The sequence below is a fragment of the Caretta caretta genome, chromosome 4 (genome assembly GCF_965140235.1).
Source record: "Caretta caretta isolate rCarCar2 chromosome 4, rCarCar1.hap1, whole genome shotgun sequence".
Classification (NCBI taxonomy): Eukaryota; Metazoa; Chordata; order Testudines; family Cheloniidae; genus Caretta; species Caretta caretta.
In genome coordinates, this window is record NC_134209.1 from 76,419,976 (window position 1) to 76,440,253 (window position 20,278).

General features: G+C 42.0%; 1 protein-coding gene across 2 annotated transcripts in view; it reads right to left on the reverse strand.

The window, feature by feature from the left end:
• Positions 1 to 718: 718 nt before the first annotated feature.
• The window catches only part of NPY1R (neuropeptide Y receptor Y1), a 108,447-nt gene continuing 88,887 nt past the window's right edge, over positions 719 to 20,278 (reverse strand). Inside the window, exons 4-5 of one of the 2 annotated variants that reach the window (XM_075127785.1) lie at positions 12,761 to 12,939; positions 719 to 1,177 (exon numbers count right to left, since the gene is read on the reverse strand). In XM_075127785.1, the coding sequence (XP_074983886.1) occupies positions 12,787 to 12,939 (153 nt within the window). In that variant the 3' untranslated portion in view covers positions 719 to 1,177; positions 12,761 to 12,786. Of the gene's footprint in view, positions 1,178 to 9,220; positions 10,594 to 12,760; positions 12,940 to 20,278 lie in introns of those variants that run through there. The other variant, XM_048847601.2, reaches the window with a different exon arrangement.

Below are 20,278 nucleotides of genomic sequence, written 5' to 3' on the forward strand. Positions count from 1 at the left end.
TAGTTATCCTTGGGGACCCAGCCTACCCCTTAATGCCATGGCTCATGAAGCCGTACACAGGCAGCCTGGACAGTAGTCTGGAGCTGTTCAACTACAGGCTGAGCAAGTGCAGAATGGTGGTAGAATGTGCACTTGGACGTTTAAAGGCGCGCTGGCGCAGTTTACTGACTCGCTTAGACCTCAGCAAAACCAATATTCCCACTGTTATTACTGCTTGCTGTGTGCTCCACAATATCTGTGAGAGTAAGGGGGAGATGTTTATGGCGGGGTGGGAGGTTGAGGCAAATCGCCTGGCTGCTGGTTACACGCAGCCAGACACCAGGGTGGTTAGAAGAGCACAGGAGGGCACGGTACTCATCAGAGAAGCTTTGAAAACCAGTTTCATGACTGGCCAGGCTACGGTGTGAAAGTTCTGTTTGTTTCTCCTTGATGAAACTCCCCGCCCCTTGGTTCACTCTACTTCCCTGTAAGCTAACCACCCTTCCCTCCTCCCTTCAATCACCGCTTGCAGAGGCAATAAAGTCATTGTTGCTTCACATTCATGCATTCTTTATTCATTCATCACACAAATAGGGGGATGACTACCAAGGTAGCCCAGGAGGGGTGGTGGAGGAGGGAAGGAAAATGCCACACAGCACTTTAAAAGTTTACAACTTTAAAATTTATTGAATGCCAGCCTTCTTTTTTGGGGGCAATCCTTTTTTGGGGGAGTGGCTGGTTAGCCGGTGGCCCCCACACCGCGTTCTTGGGCGTCTGGGTGTGGAGGCTATGGAACTTGGGGAGGAGGGCGACTGGTTACACAGGGGCTGTAGTGGCAGTCTGTGCTCCAGCTGCCTTTGCTGCAGCTCAACCATACACTGGAGCATACTGGTTTGGTCCTCCAGCAGCCTCAGCATTGAATCCTGCCTCCTCTCATCACGCTGCCGCCACATTTGAGCTTCAGCCCTGTCTTCAGCCCGCCACTTACTCTCTTCAGCCCGCCACCTCTCCTCCAGGTCATTTTGTGCTTTCCTGCACTCTGACATTATTTGCCTCCACGCATTCATCTGTGCTCTGTCAGTGTGGGAGGACAGCATGAGCTTGGAGAACATTTCATCTCGAGTGCGTTTTTTTTTCTTTCTAATCTTCACTAGCCTCTGGGAAGGAGAAGATCCGGTGATCATTGAAACACATGCAGCTGGTGGAGAAAAAAAAAGGGACAGCGGTATTTAAAAAGACACATTTTATAAAACAGTGGCTACACTCTTTCAGGGTAAACCTTGCTGTTAACATTACATACATAGCACATGTGCTTTCTTTACATGGTCGCATTTTGCCTCCCCCCACCGCGTGGCTACCCCCTCAACCCTCCCCCCCCCCCGTGGCTAACAGCGGGGAACATTTCTGTTTAGCCACAGGCAGACAGCCCAGCAGGAACGGGCTCCTCTGAGTGTCCCCTGAAGAAAAGCACTCTATTTCAACCAGGTGACCATGAATGATATCTCACTCTCCTAAGGATAACACAGAGAGATAAAGAACGGATGTTGTTTGAATGCCAGCAAACATATACTGCAATGCTTTGTTGTACAATGATTCCCAAGTACGTGTTACTGGCCTGGAGTGGTAAAGTGTCCTACCATGAAGGACGCAATAAGGCTGCCCTCCCAAGAAACCTTTTGCAAAGGCTTTGGGAGTACATCCAGGAGAGCCGCGAATGCCAAGGCAAAGTAATCCTTTCACATGCTTGCTTTTAAACCATGTATAGTATTTTAAAAGGTACACTCACCGGAGGTCCCTTCTCCACCTGCCGGGTCCAGGAAGCAGCCTTGGGTGGGTTCAGGGGGTACTGGCTCCAGGTCCATGGTGAGAAACAGTTCCTGGCTGTCGGGAAAAACGGTTTCTCTGCTTGCTTGCTGTGAGCTATCTACAACCTCATCATCATCATCATCATCATCTTCGTCCCCAAAACCTGCTTCCGTGTTGCCTCCATCTCCATTGAAGGAGTCAAACAACACGGCTGGGGTAGTGGTGGCTGAACCCCCTAAAATGGCATGCAGCTCATCATAGAAGTGGCATGTTTGGGGCTCTGACCCGGAGCGGCCGTTCGCCTCTCTGGTTTTCTGGTAGGCTTGCCTCAGCTCCTTAAGTTTCACGCGGCACTGCTTCGGGTCCCTGTTATGGCCTCTGTCCTTCATGTCCTGGGAGATTTTGACAAAGGTTTTGGCATTTCGAAAATTGGAACGGAGTTCTGATAGCACGGATTCCTCTCCCCTACAGCGATCAGATCCCGTACCTCCCGTTCGGTCCATGCTGGAGCTCTTTTGCGATTCTGGGACTCCATCATGGTCACCTCTGCTGATGAGCTCTGCATGGTCACCTGCAGCTTGCCACGCTGGCCAAACAGGAAATGAGATTCAAAAGTTCGCGGTTCTTTTCCTGTCTACCTGGCCAGTGCATCTGAGTTGAGAGTGCTGTCCAGAGCGATCACAATGGAGCACTCTGGGATAGCTCCCGGAGGCCAATACCGTCGAATTGTGTCCACAGTACCCCAAATTCGAGCCGGCAAAGCCAATTTAAGCGCTAATCCACTTGTCAGGGGTGGAGTAAGGAAATATATTTTAAGAGCCCTTTAAGTCGAAATAAAGGGCTTCATCGTGTGGACGGGTGCAGGTTTACATCGATTTAACGCTGCTAAATTCGACCTAAAGTCCTAGTGTAGACCAGGGCTAAGGTTAAATTAGTTAGTCTCTAAGGTGCCACAAGTACTCCTTTTCTTTTTGCGAATACAGACTAACACGGCTGTTACTCTGAAACCTATATTACGAGTATGAGGAGAAAAAGTAGAAAAAAGCACTAATGAAAAAGACAGACACATTCTGTATTGTTATTGATAACTTTATTTCATCATTGTCTTGCATTCCAATTAATATTTCTCTCGCAGTCAGATTTGTATCAGTAATCCACAATCCTTATGTTTTGCCATGATATTAATAAGTCAATTTTTACTTGCATAAATTATTTTTGGTTCCAACATTTCATCTTTGCCGCTATATCAATACTATGGCTTGCACAGTTAAAATGTCTTGTTCTGAAACAAGTTTAAAAGTTACTGTGCAGCACTTTGTCACCTGTTCTAAAACTTCAAGTTTGTTTGTTGTTTCTAGATATGAAATCCTTTTCCGATAACTAGATAAAAGAAAACATAAACAGAGAGCTTGACCTTCTAGCTACAGAAGACATTTTTCAAAACATCTGCTTTCAGATTTGGAAGAAATAAAGAAAGTTCCTCTAGGATTTATTTTTGAAATGTTCATCATTTTCTTTATCCTTCCAAACACAACCAGTAATTTCTTGATGATTGAGCTCCCTACAGACAATTTCTTTTATAACAATTTTCCATCCATTCACTGGCATATTAATGGTTCATCTCCAGCTATTCTCAGAGAATGTGCAGTTCATTTATCATCTCTTCTAGTAGGTTCTATTAGACTTTTCCCAGTTATGATTTGTATCACTATTGATTTGGATGCAGTCTTTTTACTTATGCCAAATTAAGTACTGTTTTATCAGTTGTCAAGCTTGTAAACTGCATCTACAAAAGTGGTTTAATTCCTTAATTCTATATATATATTGGCCAGAAATTTCAAGAGTCTTCAGACGTGAAATTGGTATTTTGGGTAACTAGACGTTTTTTTTCTGGCCACTCATGGTATCACTCATGGTATCTGAGAGTTGCCACAGAAGGTCCTAAGTGCACAGCCTGGAGGAAAGGGCCAGAACAAGAGCATGTTTAAGGGCATGGCTGCTGACCTGGCACTTTCAAACATCCTGATGAAGGTACCATGTTCTCAGTAGGTGCTGCTGTTTAAGAGCTTTCTTCACCACAGTGTTGCCCCTAACCTGACTCCTGTCCAGACACAAGAGTCTCTAGCTCATATTAATCGATGCTTTAAACTTGCACTAGCTGGCCTCTTAGGGAACATGGGTTGATGTGCAATGCTGCTGATTCTTGAGCTAGTAATAGAGTGGGGCTGCAGCTGCTGTGTGTTGCTAATCCCAACAATCTGTGCAGCTCAAGTGTTAGTCTGCAATGTGACTGCTCTCACTGGGGCTAGGCTAACTCAAGAGATGAAAACGCAAGTGTGAATAACTTACGCTAACTCTGCACTGAAGAAATATCCTTAGTCATGCCTCAGGCATGTCTAACTCAACAGAGGCAAACTAATAGATTTACCTCAATGACACTCATTAGCTCAGATACATGCCACACACCTGCAGACCCAATCACACAATGACAGAAAGACCACTCTACAGACAAGATAGCATAGGAGATATAGAGGGAAGTGGCTGTGGTTAGTGGGTTTGTCCTGGCCAGGAGAAGGGTTATAGGAGAATGGAGGTAGGCAGAACAGAGGCTGGACATGGTCCAAAGTCTCTGAAAGAGCTGGGAATTGAACACAGATTACAGAGTCCCATTTTAGTATCTTAACTACAAAACCTTTCTGCCTCCCTATGCAACTGTGATGTGTTCTTGCCAGCCCATTCCCTTCATCTCGTACTTGTGGTACAACATTTATATATTTAAAACCCTCTTTTTTAATATTAAGTTTCTGGAACATAAAAATCAAAATAGGAAATCCAAGTTTAAACCAGACATTCCCAAGCTCTACTTTTCAAAGGGAGGGGACTGTGTTTCACCCCGTTCTCTACCCTGGGTTTGCATATACGTATTCCAGTATGCATGTTTTTGTATACTCCCTTGCACTTTCAGATGACAAATTCCATCACTTGCCCACACAAGTAATAGAGGTTTACACCTGTATGTACACAAATCTCATTGTGTGTATATGCAAGGACTGTGCACAGAAAGTGAACATGTAGGTGTGAGAGTCTTCAAAATCATGAAACCACAAATGTCAGCCCTGTCCCATTGAAAATAAGACCCAGAATGTCAAATTTAACCTTGGATTTCCTCTTTCAAAGTTGTGCATGCACAAATGGAGGCTGCCATTTGAAAAATCTTTAGCTAATATGAAAAAGTCAGTATTGTTAAGAGCAAAATGGCAAACTTACACTGAAAAGAGCTGCCACAACAAATAAAAGAGACAAACCAAGCTGAGTGACTCTGGAAACAAAACAGATTTCATTGATATGGATAGGAGTCCATAGACTCCTTGTATATCCACATGGATAGATAATGTGGATATACAATTATTTTATCCAAGGAGATAATTGAGTATTATCCCCATACAAATTAGGAAACTTTGGCACAGAAAAGCTAAATGACTCACACTAGGTCACACAAGATATCCCTGGAAGAATGGTAGCAGAAATCAAGCTTCCTAACTCCTTGGCCAGTACATTAACCACAAAAGCATTACTTCCCTCATTCCTCACCAATTACGGTAGATGCAATTTTGGAATCCTCAGCACAAGACTGTAACTAAGATTATTTCTGGATATTCTTCAACATGGCAATCCTTGAAAAACCTGTCTACCATGTATGCCGTCATCATAGTGGAAGTGGACAAGAGTGTAAAACAGTATGGTATGTTTAAACAAGAAGGGCTGTTGTTAAAGTGAACTGATTTGTTTTGATCTAGGATTTCCAATACATTTATCCTGTGATACTCTGCTTACAGTTTTGAAGCAAGCATTGCTTTTGTACTTCCAAATGGAGACAAGAAACCAAATTCCTTTACCATCAACAACATTGAATGCAACTGACAAAACCCATGCACAGGTTGAACAAGAAACTGTCAGTGTAGTTTTGGAGATTAGATTTGTTCATAGGGACAGCCATTTACTTTGAACACAGATAACTGATCTAAACACAGCATTCTTCTTCAATAGCAGAATGCCTATACCAATGAGCTCATTTCTTGTTTGTTCACACTTACATCATGCAATACAAAATATAAAATTGTATTCCAGGTCCCAAGCCTCTCACATCTGCTCTACATAAATGATGAATAATTAAGAACTGCTTCAGAGATCTTTGATGAAATTGACAAAATGATCTGTCATTGGTAAAAACTGATCCACTGAGAGAGTGGCAAGGATCTTTTACTACTAATGAAGGAGGTTCTTCACAATGTCAACAGGAGACTGGTTCTGATTTAGCACCATATCACACATCTTTCTGCAACGGATTGGATTCACCCCAGCTTATGCTCACTTCTGCTGATATAAATCAGGATGCAGGACCCCATCGCTGGAAAGTTGTTCAAAGCATTTCGTATCCACAGAAGGCAGCCATAACCTACCCTCTGTCAGGGCATGAAAGGGTTCAAGCACAGCTCAAAACTGTGCTGTGTTATGCTAGGAGAGCTGGACATGGCAGTTGGGGAGATGCTGTGATTTAGTGAACCTCTTCAGCAGCCTTTACTCATGGGATCCTGTGGAGCTTTGGCCCAAATTAATAGTGCTTCTCCAATGTAACCCCTGAGGTTGGAAATACCTTCTGCCCTCTATGAGCAAATTTCCAGTGGAGAGCATTGTGTCTTGCTAGCGTAGGGAGTTGCAGTTTGCATCTTACTGCACTCACTGGGATGGATCTGGCTCAGTAACATAGGGTGTGCTAGCATCAGAGATGCTCTGTGATAATGTCTGAATATGAATAACTGGATGTTTATTGTATGAGCATATTGGTTTAATTTAATAGGAAGCTGTAAGGAAAAACAACAAAAATAAAACATAATAGTTTGAGATAAGCCACTTCTCCACAAACACTTGAGGGCTGTTAAGGGACAATGCCTAGACTGCTAGTGTGACTGCTGCCCTCTTGGCCAACACATCAGGAATTGAATGGGGACCTCTAGCGCTATAAGTGTTAATTCCCACAGCTTGGGCTAAAGAGTCAGAAATCTGTAGCTGGGGGGCTGTAACAATTTTACCCCTTCCTCAGCCCACTTGCTAAACTAATTTTGTCCAGAAGGGCTACTGCCTGGGAACACAGTAGAATAAAAGGACTACAACAGTTTAAAAAGGGTCTCTCTCCCACAAAAGTTGGGAGGAGTTGTTCAAAAAAATTAGACTGAGGTGCATGCACCCATTATGGTATCTAAAGAAGCGAGGCAAGGCCTGCCTAGGTTATCATTAGAGCATGATAAGCCATTAGGTAAGATAGTCATGCATATAGACTGTTGTTTTAAGATCTTTTCTCTCTAAAATACTTTGTTCCTACTGTTAAAATAAACAATACTTTGTTTTAAGAAGGCTATTTAACCACTGTATACTCCTGTAGGGAAGAACGGTTGGTATCAAATCCAGTTGGACCATCTGGGTAAGCACAGTTGATACACAGGGTACTTTAGCCCAGTTGCCCACTCTGAGAGTGGGAGAATTGTGTAATTACACCCAACATAGGTAAAAAGCTGAGGCCTGACACCTGAGGGGCGTCACACAGAGAGACTAGAAGGGAACAGAAGTACAGCTAGCTCTGTAACATAAGAGACACGTGATCTCACTCTCACACATCAGATTAAATGCTGGAGTTAGCACCCACTAAATGCAAAGGCATATGGTAGTATCTGAACACAATCATTAGGTGTCATGTTGGGACCTGTAATTGATCAGACAATTGACAACACTGCAAAAAAATTTTATTGATTGTCATCTGGGTCCATCATAACTTCATCGTGGTCTCATGAGTTTTACGTACATTCACTTGTCCTCTGCAATGTTTCTGAAAATCCAAACAGCCATGGTCACAAAAAACACCCTGCCTTTTCCAATCTATATCTGACAAGAAGATTGTGCCCCTTCTGTTTTCAGACTTAACCTCAGAGATCCATGCCCCGTTGACCTCCAGGTTTGATTACTGGAGTTTTCCGTACCTAAGAATGCAACTGCCAACCTTACAGAATCTACAACTGGCTCAGAATACAGCATGCCATTTGCTCTGCAAAACAGGTTAGATTCTAGTTAGAACAAGAATAAATCCTCTGATCCCCAGTGGCACCAGAACACTTAATTTCTTTTGTTTTGTGGAAGGAGCGGGGAAGTGTCTGAAAAGCAAGACACTTTAAGGAATCAGAAGCTGCAAATAGAAAACAAAAATATAGTGGAGGCAATGGATTTTGCCACCACTGCTGACCCCTTTGGTAATCAAGTTGAATTTAATTTCATCAAGGAAAAATGCATGATTTATTTTAATGCAAGACAAAGATACCCTGAACTTTAAAACTCATTAATGTCACTGGAAAAACTGAACAATGCCTATAATTTTCTTAATTTGGTTTACTTACTGAAGTAACTCAATATATTAAAAGGAAACATAATCCAGAGTAGCTCATTCATTTTCAGTCCACTTGGGAATTTTTGTTCATTAGGAGAGTTTCAGCTCCTCATTTCCACAAACATTTATGGGGTGGAAACAGGGTATACTCAGAATGGTTAGTTCCAGAGTAGTAGCCATGTTAGTCTGTATAGCTCACCTTACCTGATTACTCTTGTTACAGTGTGTATGGTAACACCCATCGTTTCATGTTCTCTGTATATATAACTCTCCCCACTGTATTTTCCACTGCATGCACCCAATGAAGTGAGCTGTAGCTCACGAAAGCTTATACTCAAATAAATTTGTTAGTCTCTAAGGTGCCCCAAGTCCTCCTTTTCTTTCTCAGAATGGTTACTTACCCACACACAAAGGCAGCATGCATATCTGCACTATTTCTGCAGCTCTGAGGCAGAAGAAGAACTTTAGCGATGGAAGAATTCTTGAAGAAAAAGAAGCCTGGAATGTTGTCTGCCGCTCCAAGTATACAAGCAGAGCCACTGTCTGAAACTCCCCTTTCTTGTATCTTCAGCCTGCACTGACCTTGTTTTGTAAGCAAGTGGTACCCTTGATCTGACTTCCCAGCCCTCTGTCCTACCAAACTGTATATATAGACCACCTCTAGCCTCTTCTATTAGTTACTTCTTTTCTCTATGGCAAGTAGACAGGGAGCACCGCTTAGAAGAGCTCTCAGCAAGGGCTGGAAGGATGCAGGACGAAAGATTGGAAATCCCATTCTCTTATAGAGAATCAATTTTGTCAATACAGGCTGGAATTGGGGGAACTGACACAGGACAATGAGGCATAAGTGACTGACAAGAATGGGAGAGGCATTGCTTGGAGCAGATGGAGAGAAAATGAACCAGCAGTGAAAGGGAAATGGGTCGGAGCAGACAAAGAGAAGTGACAACAAAATATGACATGAGGCAGTATTACACTAATAAAAATAATACCAACAGGATCTTGTAAGAGGGACAAGGCAAACTGCCACATTTATTGTAAATACAACAAAATATTCCTATATGCAATTTCTAAATAGATCCATTCACACACACAGACATTCACACACAGGTTCTACATAAAGGTTGTTATAGTTACCAGCCTAGATGTTGCTCGTGCCAAGTCACTGGCCAGGTGACCTGGACACGAGAGTGGTCCCGAGTCATTGTCAGATGCGCATCTGATGCTCCTGGAGGGTGGTCGTAGAACCAGACTCAAAGAACACAGTCCCTGGACCCAATTTTTATAGGTCTCTCATTCAATACAAGCCTATGGAAGTTGCTTCATCATGCTGAATTTACAATTGAGATGACCATCAATCAACTCAATCAGCAGGTGGTATATCCATGATGGCTCCATGATGGCTAGGTGTTATCTTCTTGTTCTTCCTTGATGCGTTTTGTGTGGATTCCGGTTCACCCTCCGGGGGTCATCCAGTTATCTCCACTTTGCATATTCTTCGGCCCATCGATATCAAGGTTGAAATTCTTAGGATTAGGCTGGCACCATTTACTAACCAATTATATCCCTGCTTCTGGCTTTCAGTCATGCACTCATCATTCATTCTTTTACTTAACAACACAATCTATGATTCTTGATTCATTTAACAAGTTTTATCCCACTATCTATTTTTCCCTCTTTGGATACCAAGATTTACATAGGCATGACAAGGGGCCCCCGCAGGGAAGAGCATCAGGGTGTTGTTTTAAAGAACAGCATTGTTTCCTCAAAGTTCTTATCACTTTCCAGCACAGACTCTTTGTCCTATACTGGCCTGAAATAATTAGCACTTTGGCCTTGCATTTGTTACAGAGTAAAATTCAACCGCATGGAACTGATGTTCTTACCTTTTTACAATACCTATATACTTTTTTGTCTGTCTTTATTTCTACTACTACATAATTATAATTCTATCATACTTATATAACTTTGAGGGCGACCCAACAGCAGAGACTGGTAGTATCTGGAGGAAGTAATAGTAAATTACTGGATTGTGGTTATTAAGAGGAGATTGACGAAGGAGAAGCAGTGACATTAAAGCTTTGGGCAATGTAGGTGATTTAAATGTTAGTTTAATAGGGACGTTGACATATGAAACCATTCCCTGCGGTCACAGTAAAGCCAAATCCTAACTGATTAATAAAAATGTATAGCTCAGGAAAGTACTAGTAATATTTACAAACTTTGCCCATTCATTTTTCATGATTTGTTTTCATGGTGGTTCAGTAAAATTATGTCTCCTAGGGCATGAAGGCTTGATCAGCTCCATGAAAAGTTAGAGAGAACGTTTATTCAGATCACTAACAGATGATCAAAATGCAGCATCTTAATTCCATCTGGTATCACATGCAAAAAAGAAAAAGAAAGCAAGCCTCAGATACTTAGGCCAAAGAATTACATATGGGCCTATCAGAAGAGTCCTTTAAAATAGTTTAGATGAAATAATTGTATTTCTAATACAGTTACATTTAAATTAAAGACATTTTCATTAAAATGTGGTTCTATTTGAAAAGTGACTTAAATAAAAATTTAGCATCCTGGAAATTCCACTTACTCTTGCGAGAAAGGAAAATCAGTCCAATATCCCTTATTACTGTAGTAGATTGAGTGTTACTATTACTCAATTATTCTATGCCTTGATGCTGTACCACTAAAATCAAGGGAAGCAGGACAGGGCCCCACAGATGTTGTACAAAATGGAAATATCATCAAGCAATAGAATTGTCTTTACAGTGTATGATAGCCACTGAAATATAAAACAAAAAAGGTAGTTTAACTAAGGTGACAAAAAGGTTGAGAAAATTTGGAATATGACTACAAAGCAGATATTTTCTCATGCTGTTACCTCTATCTGCAACCATATTATTTGCATACCTATCTGTTTTTTAATTTATGTGCTGCTTAATCTTTGTAACCTTCATGCACAGAGCATAGAAATCAAATAACAAAAAGACTGCTGAAAGATAATCACGGTAACCAATAAGAAAAGGCAAATAATTTGTTTCATTTATCGCTTTATTGCCACTTCCCTGTTTAATCACTGCTGTATTAAATTTCTTTTTATCATCTGGTATTACATGGAATAATAAATGTACTTTTCAATTTATACTTTAAAAAGATTAATACAAAGTTGTGTGTGTGTGTTTTATTTCTTTGATAATGCTGACTATATCAAATAATTTGGCAGTATTACCAAAGCCTTTTGCTGTTTTGCAAACAGTGGGTTAGCCAATGCAACAATTCCTTACCCAGGTACTCCTAGGTGATTTTTAATTTTACACTATGATATCTTTTATTTACAACTCACCGTTAGTAAGAACTGGATTTTTCTTCAGGCACCCTTTTCTTTTTGTACATTAAAATACACTAACACGGTACTCAGAAATGTGGAAAGAATAAACTTAGAGGGTAGATTTCCATTTCAGTTTTCCATTCCAGAAATGTCAGTAGATTCAACAGTGAACATATGGCATTTCTTCAAACTAATAATCCAGATGGTGAAGTCATATCTGAAGCATGTTGATAATATAATTTCACCAATTACTACTACTGTTTCTTGTCTTCACAGATAAAATGCTCAGTTTTCTGATCTCATGTTAGTTAATTTAGAAACTAGATGAATTCACACCACTGAGTCTCAATTTTGGAGAAAGACAGTATTTATATATTTGAATGTTTTCAAATACTGTGCTTCTTGAACATTTCTGTTCAAGGAAGACAGAAAATAGGCAATGCTACTTATTGACATTTGTACTGTTTCTCAGTGTATGCAAATCAAAGTGTGTGTTTCATCCAGGCTTATAATTTATTGATATCACCATAGTTCTGCTGCACAAATGGGCCAATTTATGGAGAGACTAGGCAAGAGGACTTGGCAGCACCTTCATGCTGGTAGACCAGTATGGAGCTGCTCCGTAATATGTAGCCTATAGCTGTGGACTGCCTGAGCAGGTGCTTCAGGTGCCTGCAAGTGGCTCCAGGTTGGTGTGGGAGGAGTCAGTGTTCGCAAAACACTGATTCAGTCCCTTCCATAAAGCCTGTGTTCTTAGGCTTACTGTCAGTAACGGGACTTTCCACATACACAGCTATTAAGTGAAATGCTCGCCCCATTGAAGTGAATGGGAGTTTTTCCATTGATTTCAACGGGATTGGGATTTCACTCAGTGTTTCTATCTGGCTGTGCAGAGTTGGTACATCATTGATCTCAGGGGGTGTTGGATTGGCCTGTAAAAACACCATAGTGTATTGTATTTTGTATTTTGTCTGAAATCTTAAGAGTTAGAAACTTAATGTATCTATTTATTAATATTTAGCTTATATAGCCCTTTTTCATTTCTAGATCTCAAAGCAGGTAAATAAGTTTGTATTTTGCAGAAAATAATCTGGGCCATCAGAGAAATGCAGGTATAGTATCCCAGAAAGTAATAGCTCAATCCAACACTTGCTTTTGGATCTTTCGGAAAGTTTGCTGGTTTTATAATGAAAAGCTATCTCCAGTCTTACCTTCTTGCAGAGTAAATTTCTGGTCATTATATATTTCCTTTGCTGGAACACTTTTTTTCAAATGCTTGACAGCTGGTGTAATGGTCCTCTAGATATCGTGATACAGCATGGCCAGAAGGCAGCAGGAGAGTGATATAGGAAAGATATGTAAGTCCCAGGATGAGGAGAAGCCTTATTCCCTGTAGAGGGAAGAAAAGTTTCTATAGATTAATTAAAAGCACCTGAAGCCAATTAGAGCACCTGAAGCTAGTCACCTGATAAAAACCCCCTGCTTCAATCAGCCCAGGGGAAGGAGTTGGAGCAGGTGCAGTTTGGAGAAGTGCTGTGGCTGGCTAGACGACCAAGACCCTAGGTAAAGAGACACCCAGCTTGTGCAGAGAGAGAGAGAGACGGACGGACGGACGGACGGCAGGAAGCCCCACAAGCTGAAGAGCAGGAGTGGGAAGTAGCACAGGGGAAGGAAGCACTAGTTCAAGTGGTTTACCACTATCCCTAGGGCCCCTGTGCTGGGACCCGGAGTAGAGGGTGGGCCAGGGTCCCTCACTCTCCACTACCCTTCTCTGGGTTACTAGTAGGACAGTAAATACCCTAGTTCAGGGGCAGGAAACTGTGTCCTGAAACCCCCCCTCCCCCTCCCCGCTCCCAAGAAGAGGAAGTGTGGGACCCATCATAATCTACCGGCAATTTGCCACAATATGTTCCTCTTCAGATCAGTCATGACTACACAGCAGATAAGTAAAAGTGATATCCATACATGACTCTCTAGCTATCTAAGAAAAGGTTAAATGACACTTTCATTTCTCTCTCTCTCTCTCTCTCTCTCTCTATTTATATATATATATATATATATATATATATAATGATCTCAAGCAGTATGACTCCTGCTAATTGAGGACTTATAGCTCTAATAACCATTCAGCATCAAAGAAAATTTCAGGTATTATTCACTCCCTGAGGCCAAGAGGTATTTCCATAGTTTCTCCCCATCCCCATTTTGAAAAATCAGAGGCTGAAAGAATCCATTTTATGACTGGAATCAGCAGCAAATAACTATGACAGTGACTGAAAGTTTTCCTCATCAAACTGATGTTTGTTGACTTCTGCAATGTGTATGATATCCCTAGTTGCTGTCTCTGTGGACTTAGGCTCTGCACAATATTTTATTAACTGGGGGTCAAGGCAGTCATTTCCTGAAGGATGAATTTTCTCGGATAAATAGCCTATTAAACTTTGACAGGAATCCTTTGTATTGCAAAGGTCGATGCTGTAATTTGGTTACTTGACATCTGTCATGTTTGATTTCTTGGCTTATTAAATAACACATGGGCTGTGGAAGGAGTCAATTATGGTTTCCTGTCTCCAATAAATGTTCAGCAGAATTGAAGCACCCGGAGAATATGGTATAACGCTTTATCACAACATCACCGAGGCTTTTGATAGAACAACCAATCACACACTTGTATGATTCTTTAGTATAGCCCCACACTAATTCTTCAGTTAGATTACCCAATTTCAAGGAAAAACGTGTGCGCCGTATGGGTATGCAAAATGAGGGGACATTGTTGAGCCTCTCCTCTTGTTTTGTTCTCCAATTCCATTTCTGATTTTGGACTCATAACTCATTCAAGGGTCTTGGGACATTGACTTGGATCCACCTAGGTACTTAGGTGCCTAAACCCCAGATGTAGGAACCACTACAATCCACAAAATCCTTGCTTGGCTGCCACCTAACCTTGTAGGCACCTGAACTCACTCAACTTCTTTCACTGGAAAAGTTCCCCTGGCACCTATGTTTCTGCCTGTAGGCATGTACACTGTTGCCTGACAAGGCATCCGGGAGCCTAAAGCCCCAGCACAATTCAGGAACAGAGGGAAAATAAGCATTCCTCCACCTATCTCAGATGTGGGACCTGAGCTGTTAGGTGTGCTCAGAGGCCACTTAACTCCTCCCAAGACAGCCAGAGGAGGATGAGTTCCCTTCTAACCTTTAGCCAAGTGATTAGAGTACTCACTCAGGAGGTGACAGAACCCTAGTTCAATTCCTCCTCTGCCTGATGAGGAGAGAGGATTTGAATAGCAATCTGTCAGGTGAGTGCTCTGGGGATCACATTTTTACGTGCCTGCCTTTTCCCCTTCATTTTCTTGGGAGCCTAGGTACCTAACTCAGGCTTTGTTAGTCCCAATACTGTTCCAGAGATTTTTCTAGGCACCTGCAAGGTAGGTGTTCTGATGCTCAGTGTCACAATGAAAAGTCCCATTGTGAATCCAGTCCTCTAAGAAATAACAGGAAAAATTGTATATCTTTACAATGCCACTTAACCCTGTAAGGTTGGTGAAGGGTGTTCAGTTGTATCAGTTCAATTCCTTCTCTCTGTGAGAGCGGGGCATTGGGTCTCATATTGCCTACAGATTCCCCTTTTTCTGCATATATCTTCTCTGTGGCATTTTCATTCTTTTTTTTTTTCCCTGAATTGAGGAAATCAAATACTTCTTGACCAAGATATTCAGGCTAGCACTGACTCATTGTCTTATCCAAATGAAGACCCTTCTTTTCAGGGTGTTATCAGCTATGAATTTCTTTGTAGCCCACTAACGGATTCTGCAATAGTCTAGAATTTGCCTTTGTCAGGATTTCCACAGTATATACCATACAGAGGTTAAACCACAATCTTACAACACTTAACACATCTTTAAATGCTCCAAAAATTAGGTATGCATCCGATGAAGTGAGCTGTAGCTCACGAAAGCTTATGCTCGAATAAATTGGTTAGTCTCTAAGGTGCCACAAGTACTCCTTTTCTTTTTGCAAAAATTAGGTGGCATTGTTTATCCTCTTCATTTGCTAGGGGATCTGCAAGCAGGAACATATCTGTAGGTATTGTTCAATTTGATACCTTCTGAGAGAAAAACCTCTGAAGGAGGTGAATTTTTTCCTTTCCTTTCATTACTTCAACATTCTGTTGGACACAAAAAGCTGTGACGCCTTTGAGCACACTGATGGAGTCTGTATGCAAGTGACATAGGTGAAAATGGAATTCTGTGAAGTTTTTCTCTGGGGACTCTTTTGTTCTTTTAGGGGAAGTTTCAGTCTCCTCACTTTCCTGAGATAATGACACCACAGCTTGAAGTCACACTGAAGGATGTCACTCTCATTCCGGGACTGCTCTCTCAAGTGCCCTTCATTATTACACTGTTAAAATAGTCAGGTGAGGATGAGTCCTAGAGGGCAATGATTTAGAGATGGGAGAAACGAACTTTTATAGCAAAAAAGGAATAGTAACCATTTAGTTCCAAAAAACATAAATGAGACTTTAAGAAAAGTCTCACTAGTTTGGACCAGTCTCAAGATTTTTGATCTCTTGAGGTTGGCAAAACTGAAGTGATGAGTTTGTTCTCTCATCCCCTGCCAAGGGGGAGAAGCGTGTGCAGCAGAGTGTCTTCTTTTGGTAGGGTGATTTGTTGTTATAGTTGGGTCTTTTGTGGGGAGGAAAAAGGGGGCAGTTCTGTGTTGATTCTCAGGGCACCCATGGCTGAGAGTCTCCTTGTTGCCACCTGCCTCCAGCGTGACAGAGTCTTGCCTGGGCAAGCTGGGTGTTAGCTCCCTAATTCAGCCAGGCTGTCAGACACTCAAGTACTCTTCATGGTGCTATACCACCTCTGATGGTTGAGAGTAGATGCATCCCCACCCCCAAGTCCATTCAAAGTGTCCTCCTGTGATATCCAACCCCTGATCAGGTTTCAGAGTAACAGCCATGTTAGTCTGTATTTGCAAAAAGAAAAGGAGTATTTGTGGCACCTTAGAGACTAACCAACTTATTTGAGCATAAGCTTTTGTGAGCTACAGCTCACTTCATCAGATGCATACTGTGGAAAGTGTAGAAGATCTTTTTATACACACAAAGCATGAAAAAATACCTCCCCCCACCCCACTCTCCCGCTGGTAATAGCTTATCTAAAGTGATCACTCTCCTTACAATGTGTATGATAATCACTTTAGATAAGCTATCACCAGCAGGAGAGTGGGGTGGGGGGAGGTATTTTTTCATGCTGTGTATAAAAAGATCTTCTACACTTTCCACAGTATGCATCCGATGAAGTGAGCTGTAGCTCACGAAAGCTTATGCTCAAATAAATTGGTTAGTCTCTAAGGTGCCACAAGTACTCCTTTTCTTTTTGCAAACCCCTGATCACTGGATACCCACAGAAATCCCAGATGCCCTGCTCCCAAAAGAACAGTGAATCCCTAGACTACCACGACTGTATCATATAGCGCACAGGAGTTAGATTATAGTAAAGCAAAAGGAAACTGTTGCAGGCTTACTCCACTCCTGTCTTTTCATGCCACAGAAACTGATTTGGACTTTACTGCTTGTGTCCACAATGCCATTTATTTTACCATCCCATGCAACACTACTATTTATATCAACCTCTGTGCTTTCGGCCCTTTCCTCGGGGCCCAAGAGGAGCAGTGGTCTCCCTGCCTTGAGGCATCTGTGCGACTGAGATCAGCTTGCCCTGTTCCTCTCTTCCCCTGGTACTTCCTCCCTATGCCTCTTTATCAGTCTTGAGCTGATGAGCTAATTGGCTCATTAGCTCACCAGCCTGATTGGAGTAATTAAAGGTAACTAGCTAATCAGATGTCTCCAGGAGAACTAATGGGTGTCAGAGTGATCAGAGTGCAGGCTCACTTGTTAACTCTCTGCCTTCTGTCACAGAAATGTATTGTAAGAAATAGAGCTTCAAAGATAAACAAGTGTGAGTGATGGAAACAAATGGTTACATACCAAACAACATCATAAAAGGCAAACTAGGGTCTATACCTAATTAATCATTACATTTTGTATCTAATAGAGTTGATTCTTACCCCAAACTTCAGTCTTTTGCAGCAATTGCTGGCCCCACAGGAGCCAGGACTCAGTTTTTCATGAAGCACCCTCTCTGTTTCAAGGTACCTTCTCAGTGAATGGATCCAAACTGTCTTTCTCCACCCTGTGATATACTGAATCAGGTTTTTTTTTTGTCTTTGTTCACAGACAAGCTGATCCCCTGGCTCTTGTATCATTCCTTTTCAAGTCCAAGCAGCTTTGATGTTTACAGCTTGTCTTTAATTGTCTTCCACTGACTTTTCTGGATTGTTGCAATGGTGGACAATTGAGCCATTACCGACAGAAATCTCAATTTTTACACTGGAAAGCCCTCTGATCATTTAGTCTCCACCTTCTGCCATCATTCCCTACTTTCTCTCTCACCCTTAGCCATGCTCTAGCTTGTGATCCCCATTCGCAGTTACATTCTGGTGCCTTTGCACCACTTCTGAGCAAAGGGGCTAGAAAGCAGCTGGATTCCATTACCACTACCAAGCTGGATAACCAGCGTGGTTCCTGGCTCCATGGCAGGGCAGAGGTGAGCCCAGAGGCAGGAAAAAGTGTGATTAGAGCTCTTTGTGGAGCAACCCTTGGGAAGATTTTTGAAGCCGCAGTGATTTTAGAGAGGCTCTGAGGCCACAGACCAGTCCAGAATTCAGAAGGCACAAAAGATAGAGTAAAGCTACCTTTGTCCCAAACCTTCAGTCCAGCTCCCAAGCTACCCCCCTTGAGAGGTACAGCTCAGAATCTGGACCCTTGTCTTTATTCAGTACTGCTGCCACTCTGACTGCTCTATAGCTCAGGTCCCTCTCTGACCTCTGTCTTAGCACTTTGCACTCCCTCCTGACCTCTTTCCCACTCTTTCAATGACTTTCAATCATTAGCATCCTGAGTTCTCTTCTGCCCTCCCTCACCAGAGTTTACTCTATGGTTAACTCCTTCCACTTTATTCTCTCTCCACATTTGACTCCTTATGTCCCTCTCTCCAGCTGCACTCTCTGACCCCACCAAACCCCAGCAGTAGCTTACATCCATAATTGGTCACCTGTACCTCTGTGAATGTATAGTAAATACATTGGTAAATATCCCTGCCTGTCACAGAGGAGATCTGGGTTGGTTTCTCTATGGGGATCCACACTTTATAATGAAGTCCCTTGCCTGGGACCTATGGTTTTAAAATCATGAGCCTCTACTGCTTGAGCTAAAGCATACGGTTCTCTAGATCAGTGGTTCTCAAACTGTGGGTCGGGACCCCAAAGTGGGTCATGACCACATTTTAATGGGGTCGCCAGGGCTGGCTTAGACTTGCTGGGTCCCAGGGCCAAAGCCGAAGCCCAAACCCCACCACCCGAGGCCGAAGCCAAAGCCCAAGGGCTTCAGTCCTGGGTTGAGGGGCTCAGTTACATGTCCCCCCACCTGGGGATGAAGCCCTTGGGCTTTGGTCCCCCTGCCCAGGGCAGTGGGGCTTTGTCCCAGCCACCCTGGGCAGCACTGCTTAGGTGGTCTCAGGCTTTGGTCCCCCCTTCCTGGGGTCATGTAGTAATTTTTGTTGTCAGAGGGGGGTCACAGTGCAATGAAGTTTGAGAATCCCTGCTCTAGATAGTTGCAGCCTCACAACATTTTATATTCAGTGTAGCCCCTAGAGGGCAATGAAGAGCCACATTTGTGCTAACATGAGTTGCACTCAGTCCATTCCTCTTATCTTTCTACATACTATACTAGAGTGATTTTATGATTTTAACTATCACAATTATGCTGATGGTTTATGCATAAGCCTCTCTAAAGGACCCAGAAAAGCAGACTGGGATCTTTCTCATCCCTTAATAGATGGGGCAGAAGTGTCAAATCTTCCACAAATTTAAAAAAAAAACCTATTTAATATGGTTAAAATATAATGTACTATTTTTTTGTTGACAAAAAATCACTGCAGCCAATATTTTGAATTATTGTATCTATTTTTCTGTTATATTCCAGAATACTGAATCATATATAATTGTATATAATTTCCTGTGTATTTGTATACCAGGAAAGTCTCATTGTATTCCATTTTAATGCCAATCTTATATTGATGGAAGGATTGTTTCTTGTTGAAGTTTATGGTAACAGGAAGATACACTAAAACATCTGAACGGATAGTTATTTAAAGAAAGGGAGAATAGTGATTTTTAAAAAGTGAGTGGAAGGAGAGATAAACAAGAATACAGGAATCAGGAGCAGTGAATTTAAAGCATGAACAGATACAGTACATGTATTGGCCATATTAATCTACCCTGAGTAAAGAGAGGATACATGATAACAGTATGACCAAATGCATTATTTATGCCATTATTTCTTTGTAACTATAAACCACATATTATCCCTTTTGAGTCACACCTTTGGCCTACTATGTAAATTTATCTTTGATATTTGGAAGGTCTCTGGAATTCCAGACTCTTAATATAATAGTTAGCGCACAACAATGTTGCTGAAAGCCATTTCCTGTGGGGATTTCATAGAATCATAGAATCATAGAATATAAGGGTTGGAAGGGACCCCAGAAGGTCATCTAGTCCAACCCCCTGCTCGAAGCAGGACCAATTCCCAGTTAAATCATCATTCAAATCATTTGAATTTGTGCGTCTTTGAACTTGTGAAGTGTCACCAGTGGTGGTTC